The sequence below is a fragment of the Myotis nattereri genome (assembly GCF_964212035.1).
Source record: "Myotis nattereri genome assembly, chromosome: 3".
NCBI classification, from domain to species: Eukaryota; Metazoa; Chordata; class Mammalia; order Chiroptera; family Vespertilionidae; genus Myotis; species Myotis nattereri.
The window spans coordinates 23029312-23042303 of NC_138077.1; the positions used below are offsets into that span (position 1 = coordinate 23029312).

The window sequence follows — 12992 nt, forward strand, 5'->3', positions numbered from 1 at the left end:
GCATTCATTCATTCAGTCTGTGAACTTTTAGGGGGCAGCTACATCCTGGATATTGTGATAAAAACTGGAAAGAAAATACGCATCATAAATATTCCCTCTACCTACTTCATGGTATTGCAAAGATAAAAAGACTACTATGTAAAAAGCAATTAAAGATTGTACAGAGGTGGTTTAGGCAATACAAGAAGCAAATTGGTAAATGACATGGTATTTGGTTCATCAATCAACTTTTGAGTGACTTTTGCATGTAAATCACTATGGTTTCTCAGTGATTATCAAACCATGGCATTCAGGAAAATCACCTGGAGAGCTTTAACAAACACATATTCCTGTGTCCACCTCCAGAGATTCTGATTCAGTAGCTCTTAGGGTGGGGCCTGGAATGTGCATTCTGGAAAGCTCTCAAAGACGCTGATGTTGCAGGTCTACAGACCACACTTTGAGTGCCACTAATCTAGACAATGTGGGGGAGTCATAAGTGACCCTTTGTTCTGAGTAGTGGCCTCAGCAGCCTGGCAGTTTTTCCAAAGGTACTTCTTGAGGGGTTTCCTTCCTTTGCTATGGAACTAGGATTGCTGGTCTGGCAGGTAGGTAAAGGGTGTCGTGATCAGTTAGACAGAATTTATCTTGGTCAGCCATCTTGTGGGCAGGAAAAAGATGGGAGCTGTCCAGCAGATGAAGTGTTTCTCATACCTCTTGTGTGACAACTGAGTAATGACAACAAGTTTATCTATTCCTTACAATGTAAGGCCCAAGAGGACAGATTTTTTTATCAACTTTATTCATTGCTATTTTCCCCAGCCCTAGAGGTATCTGGTACATAATAGGGACTCAAAAAATATTTGTAAATAAACAAATCCACTTCCCCAGAATTACCAGGGCACAAGTTTCTGTCTTCTAAATTAGAGGCTTTTAAACTTGTTGCACATCAGGACCACAGATGGCACTTCTTAATATACCTGCCCCCTTTCCCAGCCTGGACCACTGGATTTGTATATTTTGATTCTGACATAAAAGTCTAAGCACTAAAGAGCTTAACAGAAAGGAAGAAATTAAGTTCTAAAGACTATGAAGAACATTCTTTAGAAGTATTTGCAATTGGCTTTTGCTTTTTTATTTAGGTACATGTTTTCTGAAAACATTATTATTTTTTTGACATTAGTTTCCATTTTAAAGATACTTTGAAAACTGTTGTACTAATATTTCTAAATATCAAGTATATTCACTTCTTGGTTGTATATATTTTATCTGTGTCTCTTACCTATTTGGCCTCTACTGAGGAATGGAGAACGGGCTAAGGTTGAAGAGTCTGTCGTTTTTAGTAAACTTTTTTTTTCTTCCCTTTATTGATTAAGCTATTACATATGTGTCCTTATAACCCCATTGCCCACCCCCCCACCCCCACCCCCCCCACTCATGCCCTCACCCCCCTGGTGTCTGTATCCATTGGTTAGGCTTATGTGCATGCATACAAGTCCTTTGGTTGATCTCTCCCCATTACCCCTGCTCTCCCCCTTACACCCGCCCTCCTCTACCTTCCATCTGAGGTTTGACAGTCTGATTGATGTTTCTCTGTCTCTGGATCTGATTTTGTTCATCAGTATGTTGTTCATTATATTCCACAAATGAGTGAGATCATGTAATATTTATCTTTCTCTGATAAATATTTCGCTTAGCATAATGCTCTCCAGTTCAATCCATGCTGTAGCAAATGGTAAGAATTTCTTTTTTACCGCAGCGAAGTATTCCATTGTGTAGATGTACCACTGTTTTTTAATCCACTCATTTGCTGATGGGCACTTAGGCTGTTTCCAAATCTTAGCTATGGTGAATTGTGCTGCTATGAACATAGGGATGCATATATCCTTTCTGATCAGTGTTTCTGTTTTCTTGGGATATATTCCTAGAAGTGGGATCACTGGGTCAAATGGGAGTTTCATTTTTAACTTTTTGAGGAAACTCCATACTGTCTTCCATAGTGGCTGCACCAGTCTGCAGTCCCACCAGCAGTGCATGAGTGTTCCCTTTTCTCTACATCCTCTCCAGCACTTGTCGTTTGTTGATTTGTTGATGATAGCCAGTCTGACAGGTGTGAGATGGTACCACAATACTGTTTTGATTTGCATCTCTCGGATGATTAGTGACTTTGAACATGTTTTCATATGTCTCTTGGCTTTCTGAATGTCCTCTTTCGAAAAGTGTCTATTTAGGTCCTTTGCCCATTTTTTTGATTGGATCGTTTATCTTCCTTTTGTTAAGTTGTATGAGTTCCCTGTAAATGTTGGAGATCAAACCCTTATCGGTGATAACATTGGCAAATATGTTCTCCCATGCAGTGGGCTTTCTTGTTGTTTTGTTGATGGTTTCTTTTGTTGTGCAGAAGCTTTTTATTTTTATATAGTCCCATTTGTTTATTTTCTCTTTAGTTTCCAGTGCCCTAGGAGCTGTATTGGTGAAGATACTGCTTCGGCATATGTCTGAGATTTTGCTGCCTGTGGGTTCCTCTAATATTTTTATGGTTTTCTGTCTTATGTTTAAGTCCTTTATCCATTTTGAGTTTATTTTTGTGTATGGTGTAAGTTGGTGGTCTAGTTTCATTTTTTTTGCATATATCTGTCCAATTTTCCCAACACCATTTATTGAAGAGACTGTCTTGACTCTATTCTATATTCTTGCCTCCTTTGTCAAATATTAGTAAACTTTTTTTACTACAAAAGGAGTATTCTGTGTTAAAATTGTGTGATTGGGTTTGTTACTTTGGAAAGGAATAATTGGGTCTCTAATCCTGCCTGTAAGAGACTGTGATGTTTGGAATAATTTGGTTAATAGAATTTTCAGGTACTCACATGGAGCCAGGTTGGCTTTGCATCTTGGCTCTTCCATTTACTAATAGTTCAATCTGGAGCAATTTGCTTTGCCTGTTTTGCCCATTATCTGTCTGAATTTTAAAGATATGCATTAGTATTATTTGCCATATTAATACAAATATATCAGAGCTCTTTCTCATCTAAAAAGATATTTTAGCTATTAGTTTAACATTTTCATTGGTGCTTTATATATTTGATTGTACATCCTTAAAGTACCAATATAAACATTTCTTAGTCAGATTGTTCGCTATGAGGAAATTCCAGCGGAATTCAGGGCTGCGGCAGCTGACCACCGCCAGGAGCTGATTGAAAGTGTTGCTAATTCAGACGAGCAGCTTGGTGAGATGTTCCTGGAAGAAAAGATCCCCTCAATTTCTGATTTAAAGGCAAGTACTTTCAAAATAAGTCCTCACTCAATATTTTTCCATTGATTTTTTAGAGAGAGTGGAAGGGATGAGGAGAGACAGAGAGAGAAATGTCAGCTGTGAGGGAGACACATCGATTTGTGCCTCCTGCAGGCGCCCTTACCAGGGCCAGGAATTGAGCCTGCAACCGAGCTATATGCCCTTGCCCGCATGCACCCCAACTAGAGATCAAACCCGCAACCAGGATATGTGCCCTAACCGGAATTCCAACCCAGTGACCTTTCAGTGCATGGGTTGATGCTCAGCCCCGAGCCACACCGACCAGCGTTGTATATATATATATTTTTACCAAATTAAAAATTAGTGACATTTCAAGAGTGTCAAAGCAGCTTCCTAGGCCTGAAAAAGGAATTGTTTTGTTTCGGTTTTTTTTCTCCTTTGTTTTGAATTTTGACCTTAACTTATAGGGGGCCTACATGATTCCAGTCTCCACTAGAGCCAATACTCCAAAGAGTATTAATTCATTTATTTGTTGGTTTGTAATTGATCTGAAACACAGATGTAATTTTTAAGATTGACTAATCATTACTTTTTTTCTTTTGTAGCTTGCAATCCGCAGAGCTACTTTAAGTAGGTCATTTACTCCTGTCTTTTTGGGAAGTGCCTTGAGGAACAAAGGAGTTCAGCCTCTTTTAGATGCTGTTTTAGACTACCTCCCAAATCCATCTGAAGTCCAGAATTATGCTATGCTCAAGCAGGAGGAGTAAGTCTTGGAAATTGATTCTTAGTTTATGCAGAAATACTTTTAACATTGTGCACTATGAAAGAATGTAAGAATGATTTTTCTAGTTATGTTGTATTTGTGTTATTTTTCATACTTTACAAAAACAATCACCATTTCTATTTGGGTAACAATTTTGGCATATACAAAAATATTTATTATCCCATTTCCCATATTATATCTTATTTGTGAGTTAGAAGTGTGATATATTATCCCTCAAGATTTAAATCTTTAGAAAATTCTCTACAAGACCATTTCTGTGGGTTTTTTTCCCATTTCCTCTGATCTTATCACAATGTAGTAATTGATGTGCTTTTTCTCAGATAATACTCTGAGGAAACAAATTTATATAAAAGAAATGTCAATTGTTGCATCTCACAGTTATATTTCTTTTATTTTAAGTGACTCAAAAGAAAAAACCAAAATCTTAATGAACTCCAACAGAGACAATTCCCACTCATTTGTAGGCCTGGCTTTTAAATTGGAGGTAAGTTGCTTGCTAATGTACTTAACTGCTATTTATAGAAATCTTCTTTTAGGCTTTTATTCCTATTGCTAAGTGACTCTTCTGACAGATTTGGCTATAAGTTTCTCCAATATTACTCTTTTTTTCCCCTTTTCTATACTGACTTTTTAGAAGGAAGTTACTGTGCACATCTCATACCTGAGTGGGGAATTATGCTCTACTTCCTTGAGGGAGCAGTATCCCCTTATTTGGTACTAGAGGCCCAGTGCACGAATTTGTGCACCAATGGGGACCTTCAGCCTGGCCTGCAGGATCGGGCTGAAACTGACTCACCAACACCCCCCAAGGGGTCCTGGATTGCGATAGGTCGCAGGCCACACTGAGGGACCCCACCGGTACACGATCAGGGCCGGGGAGGGATGCAGGAGGTGGGCCAGTCGGGGAGGGCCCAAGGGGGGGCTCCAGGGCATGTCCGGCACATCTCGCTCAGTCCTGATCGGCCGGACCCCAGCAGCAAGCTAACCTATCAGTCGGAGCATCTGCCCCCTGGTGGTCAGTGCACATCATAGTGAGTGGTTGAGTGGCCTTAGCATATCATTAGCATATTATGCCTTGGTTGGTTGAATGGACAACCAGACACTTAGCATATTAAGCTTTTATTATATAGGACTAGAGGCCCGGTGCACAAAAATTTGTGCACTTGGGCGGGGGGGGGGGGGGTCCCTCAGCCTGGCCTGTGCCCTCTTGCAGTCTGGGACCCCTTGGGAGATAATGACCTGCTGGCTTAGGCCTGCTCCCCCGTGGCAGAGGGCAGGCCCAATCCCTAGGTGCAGCCCCTGGTCGGACTCAGAGCAGGGCTGATTGGGGAGTTGGGGCGCCGCCCCCTGTCATGCACAGAGCAGGGTGGATTGGGAGGTTGCGATGCCACCCTCAGTCACGCTCAGGGTGGGGCCGATGGGGGGTTGGGCACCGCCCCCTGTCACACTCAAGGCAGGGTCGATGGGGAGGTTGCGGCGCCACCCCCTGTCACACACAGAGCAGGGCCAATCGGGCTTGGGGCGCTGCCCCCAGTCATGCACAGAGCAGGGCCCATCAGGGGGGTTGGGGCTCCATACCCTGTCATGCACAGAGCAGGGTCAATCAGGGGGTTGGGGAGCTCCCCCCATCACGCATAGAGCAGGGCGGATCAGGGGGTTGGGGTGCCGCCCTCTATCACCCACAGAGCAGGGCGGATCAGGGGGTGGGGGCGCTGCCACTCTCACACTCAGGGCAGGGCCGATGGGGAGGTTATGGCTCTACCCCGTCACACACAGAGCAGGGCCTGTGGGGGGGTGGGGGAGTTAGGGCGCCGCACCCTGTCACACACACAGCAGGGCCGATCTGGGGGTTGGAGCACCGCACCCTGTCACACACATATCCGCAGGGCGATCGGGGGGTTGGGGTGCCTTCCCCTGTCATGAACAGAGCAGGGCAGATAGGGAGGTTGTGGCCCCACCCCCTGTCACACACAGAGCCACAGGGCGATCAGGGGGTTGCTGGGGTTCAACCCCAGTTAAAGTGATTAACTACCCGCCTGGCACTTAGTTAAGGGGTTTTATTCCCTCCCTAACTTCAGGGAAAAATCCCTACCTGGGGAAACAACTTTTCTCGGAGAGGTGACCTTGGTTAAAACAAATAGCGCCAAGAAGGTGAGCAAACATTAAGAACAGTATGCCATATACACCAGGTCCCTTGAAACATATGCTGTGCAGATGTTTCTTCCCTGCAGCGACTGTGTCAGGCAGCAAGAATGGACCGGCTCCTGGCAGCGGGTTTGGGCGCTGCCCCCTGTCACACTGTTCCCGGTGCTGGGGGGCCTCTCGGCTCCACTGATCCTGGTGCTGGGAGGCATATTACCCTTTTACTATATAGGATAGAGGCTTGGTGCACGGGTGGGGGTTGGCTGGTTTGCCCTGAAGGGTGTCCTGGATCAGGGTGGGGGTCCCGCTTGGGTGCCTGGCCAGCCTGGGTAAGGGGATAATGGCTGTTTGCAGCTGGTCACACACCCTTCAGGGTGGGGGTCCCCACTGGGGTGCCTGGCCAGTCTGGGTGAGGGGCTGAGGGCTGTTTTCAGGCTGGCGGGTGACTGAAGCTCCCAACTGCTCCTTTTTTTCTTTTTCTTTTTATTCTGGGCCAGCTTTAGCTCTGAGGCTTGGCTCCAGCTCTGAGGCCTCTGCTGCTGAAAGCAGGTATCTGGTTTGTTTGGGTTCTATAATCAAAACACTGTATCAACTCCAGCTCTGAGATCCCGGCAGGCTGAAAGCAGGTTTCTGGGGTTTTGTTTAGCTTCTATATTTGTAACAATGTTTCAAACTGCAAGCTCAGAGGCCGGCAAGGCAGGTGGGGAACGTTGGTTTCCTCTGTCACTGAAGCAAGCAAGCCTCATGTTCGCTTCAAGCTGCCTGGCTTCCGGCCGCCATCTTGGCTGGCAGTTAATTTGCATATCGCCCTGATTAGCCAATGGGAAGGGTAGCGGACGTACAGCTAATTACCATGTTTCTCTTTTATTAGATAGGATTCTTCTGTATGGGAGAGTTGTCTTTTCATCCCCATTTATTTATTTATATTAGTATGAACTTATGGGTATTTATTTTGTACTTTGAGTTACAGTTGAGTAGTATGTTACTTATTTTGGTGCCTAGATTGACTGATTTGGCCATTGCATCTCTTGCAGTTGGCTCCTGAGTCTCTGATTCTCCAGTATTTGCTTTCTGACTACTTTCTCACTTGCTGGCACTACAGGATGCTCCAGGCTTATCTGATATATTCCCTGCCCCAGCCCTAGAATCAGCCACTTCTTTAGGGGTCCTGGTTTCTTTTAAGAGAGAATGGTTTTATAAACCAATATTTGATCACTGGGTGTGCTTTTTGTTGGGGTATTGTTGCTTCTGTTCATAATATTTTATGTGAGAAGAAAAGTAGATAAGTTGGAAGTATTAACAGTGGTATAGATGGAATTATATTTTGGGGGCTTTTTCCTAGATTTTTATTTTTAAAACCTTACAGTATACTTCTTATTACCTCTAAAATGAGGAAAAAGTAATTTTAAATTAAAAAGTAGAAGTAACATTGCCGTGCCAATTTTTGTGCATAAAGCTTTTAAAAATGTGTTTAGGAATATATTCTTAGGATCCCTAGAATAGCAATTATAGAATTAAAGGTATGGAATATATTAACATCTGATGGTTTGTATTGCCAAATTGTTTTCCTACTCTCAGAATTAATGTATTGGATTATTTCAGTGAATCTTTTATTAGCAATGAATATTATTTGTTAAAAATTATTACTGACTTCATAAATGAAAATATTTTAATATTTCATCTTAATTCCTAATGATAGAGAATATTTTTTTCATATACTGTTTTTATTATGCAGTTGTATTTTCTCTTTTGTAATTGTCTCTCTTTTTCTAAAATGAGGATCAAAGTATCTTATTATTTGTACGAACTTTCTCTAATAAAGATGACTTGTTAAAAACAATTAGTACTTTTTTTTTTAATATATTTTATTGATTTTTTACAGAGAGGAAGGGAGAGAGAGAGAGAGAGTTAGAAACATCGATGAGAGAGAAACATCGATCAGCTGCCTCCTGCACATCTCCCACTGGGGAAGTGCCCGCAACCCAGGTACATGCCCTTGACTGGAATTGAACCTGGGACCTTTCAGTCCCCAGGCTGACGCTCTATCCACTGAGCCAAACCGGTTTCGGCAAACAATTAGTACTTTAAAATTTATATAGTCAAATCTATCAGTCTTTGTCCTTAGTCATTCTTAACCTTAGAAACCCTCTTATTTGAATATATTTAATAAATATTTATTAAATATTTATAAATAAATATTCTTTGAATATATTTAAAAATATTTATTTTTCTACTTTTTTATGGTGGGATTTTTTTTATTGTTAATCTAATTGGAATTTGATTTGCTCTGTGCTATGAAGCAGGATCCAAAATGTTTCTCCAATCCAAGAACAGTTGTCCAGTTACCAGTTTTGAACAATGTACTTTTCCATTGACTGTCATGCTTTCTTTATCATTATTGATAAATGAATTAAACATTTTAGACTTTTGTACTATATTCTGTGGGTTATTCAATCTAATTTATGCTAGTTCTATACTTTTTAAGTTTTGGAATATTTAATATGTTTTTATATTAGTCTTAGTTTCTTCTCATTACCATAGTTTTTCAAAACTTTTTATTTTTATCCATTTTTCTAAGAGACTTTTAAAATTACTAATTACATGTTTAAAATTTTATCTTGGGATTTTTATTGCTGTTGTGTTAAATTAATATGGGAAGCATTAGCAACCTTTAAATACATATCTAGTTGTTATTCAGGAGAAATTGATCCTTAATCATTCATTTTATATTCAGTCACTTTACAAAACTCTTATTGTATAACTTTCCAGGTATCAAAGTATTTTAAATTTCTTGCTATTTCTAATGATGTTTTTTTTGTCTTTACAGTCATTATACCTTATTTTTATATCTATGTTAAACTGAACTTACAAAGTAATATTATAAGACAAAAGGATAATTCCTTTAATAAGTAATTTTAAAATTTTTTCTAGTAACTTTTATTTCAGAGGAAGCACAAGTAGTATCTCGGATTGTGATGCCGAAAAGAATAATACAATCGTTTAATTTACCTGTGTTGAAAACTACTAAAATTGATAAGGGAATATTTGGAGATAGTTGTGAAGTTTTGCTCCTGATTTTGATTCTTATGTTTCTTTTTTATTCTTTCTGCCCTTACCCAATCTTGACTTCTAGGCAGGTCGATTTGGACAACTAACTTATATTCGCAGTTATCAAGGAGAGCTGAAGAAGGGGGACACCATCTACAACACGAGAACAGGAAAGAAAGTGCGGGTGCAACGGCTGGTTCGCATGCATGCTGACATGATGGAGGCAAGTGCCTGGTCACTGAGAGGTCAGAAAGTCTCTAGTGCAGGTGAAATAGATCTGTCTTCTTGGTATTCTGAGCCCCACAAGAAAATCACTTCCAGTTGAATGTTTTCCTAGCTTCTTCCTTTTTAGTTAGGTGTGCTGCAGTTTTGATGTAGCATTTTAGTATAGGCTAAATTAGTAGATGTTAACACAGTTTATACCACTATTTGTGTTAGCTGTATTTCCTCAATGGCCAAGGTTAAGGAGAAGGGGCAATTAGTTCCCTATGACTCAGAACCACAAATTCAACATTTTCCTCAAGAGCCATCATTACAAAGAGGATAATAGGTTTCTGGACAGTGGAACTGTGCTTCTCAAAGGTAAGTGAGAGTAGTAAACTCACATATAATTTCACACATTGTTCAGTGAATTTACTTTCTAAAATATGGCAGGTCTGAAAGTTCTGTTTAACACTAAAGCTTTATATTTGTAGAACCAACCCCAAGAAGGGCCATAATGGTATTAGACTCTATCTGAAGATTTAAAACCTCTCAAAGTGTGGTCTGGGAGATAAATTTCTCTTGAATTTGAATTGGCTCTGAATCTGTCCTAGCTTTCTGTGGTCCACAGGGTGATTAGGCCTTGGTAGGAATACTGAGTGTGCAAGATTGCCTCCTACTCTCACCCTTTCCCAATTCAGCTCTGTATTCCTGGGGAAATTTATTAATCTGAGCAGAATCTTCGTATGTTCAGTAATTTTTGGTGTCCATAACCTTTGTATCTCCTAGAAGATGAATAGGCAGTCTTTCAAAATTGGACAGAATTACTGTTTTAAGAGATAGGCAGCAGGGGGCAGCCAGAGGGATTAGAGATTGTCACAGCTGTTACATGGACCAGAAGCTAGGAGAATTGTACAGCTGTATAACTATTGAAGTATGACACACATACTTGCTCATTCACAGCCACAGCTGTTATGAATGAACTGTCCATATAAAAGGACAAAAACAAGGAAGTTTAGAGGCACAATGCTTTGTTCTTCGATTTCCTGTTTTTTTAACTGCTTGAATCTGTGAGAAATTAAGATTATTTTAAGTAAAGTGGGCTCCATTCTCCTGCCTTTGTTTTCAAAACTTCCTTTGTAGGTTTTTCTTGTACACCTTTGTCATACACATCTGATTGTTGGACTGTGGCAACATATAGTACATGCTTTTTTAAAAATACATATTTTTTATTATTTCAGAGAGGAAGGGAGAGGGAGAGAGAAACATCAATGATGAGAGTCATTTATTGGCTGTCTCCTGCACGCCCCCAACTGAGGATTGAGCCTGCAACCTGGGCATGTGCCCTGACCGGGAATCAAACCATGATCTCCTCGTTCATAGGTCAATGCTCCACCACTGAGCCACACTAGTTGGGCTATAGTACATGCTTTTTAATTCCATAGAAATAACTTTAGAACTATGAGACTCTGTTTTATCTATACTGCAGATACTCCAAAATGATACCTTAACTCTGAGTTTCTGTTTAAAGTAAAATCTTGTCTATTGAGATGTGGCTTAAATAAGGGCCCAGTTTAAGGTCTGGCTTGCTGTGGTTGATTGTTGATGTTGCATTGGTTTAGCTAATTCTTTATAAAATCCATGGTAAGATTCTGCCATATTTATTTATGTGCAGTGTGCTTATTGTGCAAGTACTCTTTAGTCACCCTGTTCTGATTGGTATTACTTGTAAGTAATTACTTGTCATTTTTGTGTTATTTCTTTATTTAGGATGTTGAGGAAGTATTTGCTGGAGACATCTGTGCATTATTTGGCATTGACTGTGCTAGTGGAGACACATTCACAAACAAAGATAATAGTGGACTTTCTATGGTAAGTCATTTAATTTCAAAGCTGTGTTTCACTTGTGTCTCAAAAGTCTGTGTTTTTATGTGATACATTTAACATTTCAGAAAAACAACCACAAGTTTTCACTGAGCAGTGCTGCAGGCATCAAGTATAGCTTGGTTGTGGCTCTTTAAATGTCAGGTGGACAGGTGCTCTGTGTAAACTAACTTATCTGGGTGTTTTTTAGTAAAGTCATTCCATTATTCTTCAACATTTAGTTGCATCTGACTAGCTCTGACTCTACCCTGAGATTTTTCCCCATTGTGGGTACCTCTCTAATTGCTATCACCATCATCAGGCTGGTCCCCATGGGATGTTCCTTCCTTACTAACTCAGCAGCCAGAGTAGACCCTTCCCTCAAGAATTGTAAGACCAAACTAACATTTAGGCAGGCTTGGGGATCACATAACAGAAGGGCACCAAATGCAACTAGACTGTCTGACTTACTGGTGACAACCTGCTCTGTGGAACTCATAGGTCCCTTTTCATCACTGAGGGACCCTGAAGGGAAGAGCATGCTCTTATTACACGTAGACCCTAGAAAGGCCCTGACCCTGAAAACCTACGTCTGTAAATGGAGAGCAGGGAAAAACTGGAGAAAGAGGCAGGCCACTCCATTCTGGCAACTAACAGAGTTCCTTAAGGGAAAATTACATAGGAGGCACTTTTGGGCAGCTGCAAGATGAAGTGGACAGTTTCCACCCTCCTGACAGGAGCCAGAAAATTATCATATGGGGTAAAAACGGGGGAATAGTCACAGTTGCTAGTACATGGATGTTACCTGGTGTGGAAATTACTTAACATGCATGACCAGGTCAGGACAACAACCTGTTCTGGGAACCAGCTCATTGCTTATTAATGTCAGAGTGAACATTAATTACCATCAGATAGTCTCTAAGGGGGGTTTGCGGTCAAGCAATCTCCGTTCTGGCCCAGTTCAGCTCGTGGTCTAGACATAGGTCACATCATGGAATAGTCTCTCCTCCACACATGCTTAGGCAGTTCTTGACTTTGAATTCCCTCACTTTCCATTTGTGCCCCTTTAGGGAAAGCAGGCTGTGCTACAGTAAGACCCTCTACTGAATTCAGTAAAGAAAGAGTATGAGTACTTAGGGGATGGGTAACTTGCAGTGAACAAATTCACAATGGGTCATTTATGTAAGAACTGGTCCATTTATGTAAGAACAGGCACACACTATAATGTTTCCTAGATCATATAACAGATCCATAATTTTATAATTAGTGTTTTTGCATAAAATATTCTCTAATGTCTGGTTTTAATGTTGATTTAAGACACTACAAAAGTCATAAATATGTACAGGCTGTTCGGGATTGTACATAAGAGGAATGCTTTATGAGTATGATTATAAGGCTTTCTCTCCAGGCTTGTCATGAACAATATGAAGGGACTGGAGGCTGTGGAAAATACTGAGGCTTTTGAAGCAAGTAGACCCTGGTTAGAGTCTCACCTCTGCACTATATGACCCACTAGCCTTTAGTCACATTACTTTATGATCTTTCCATGCCTTTAAGATTTTATTTGTATAGTGGAGATAATATCTGCCTCTCAGAGTTGTGGTTGATTAAATGAGGTATCACGTATAAAGAGTCTAGTGCCCTTTCTCTGTTTCTCTTATCAGTGATCATAATAAATTTGATTAAGTAACTTAACAGAAGATACCAACAGTAAATGTAGCT

The 12992-nt window shown here is 40.7% G+C and overlaps 1 protein-coding gene across 1 annotated transcript in view; it reads left to right on the forward strand.

Annotated features, from left to right (window-relative positions):
- Positions 1 to 12992, forward strand: part of GFM1 (G elongation factor mitochondrial 1) — a 43579-nt gene that overhangs the window by 6026 nt on the left and 24561 nt on the right. Inside the window, exons 6-10 of the mRNA XM_081087521.1 lie at positions 3103 to 3253; positions 3838 to 3995; positions 4416 to 4500; positions 9292 to 9429; positions 11178 to 11279. Of these exons, the coding sequence (XP_080943647.1) occupies positions 3103 to 3253; positions 3838 to 3995; positions 4416 to 4500; positions 9292 to 9429; positions 11178 to 11279 (634 nt within the window). The remainder of the gene's footprint in view (positions 1 to 3102; positions 3254 to 3837; positions 3996 to 4415; positions 4501 to 9291; positions 9430 to 11177; positions 11280 to 12992) is intronic.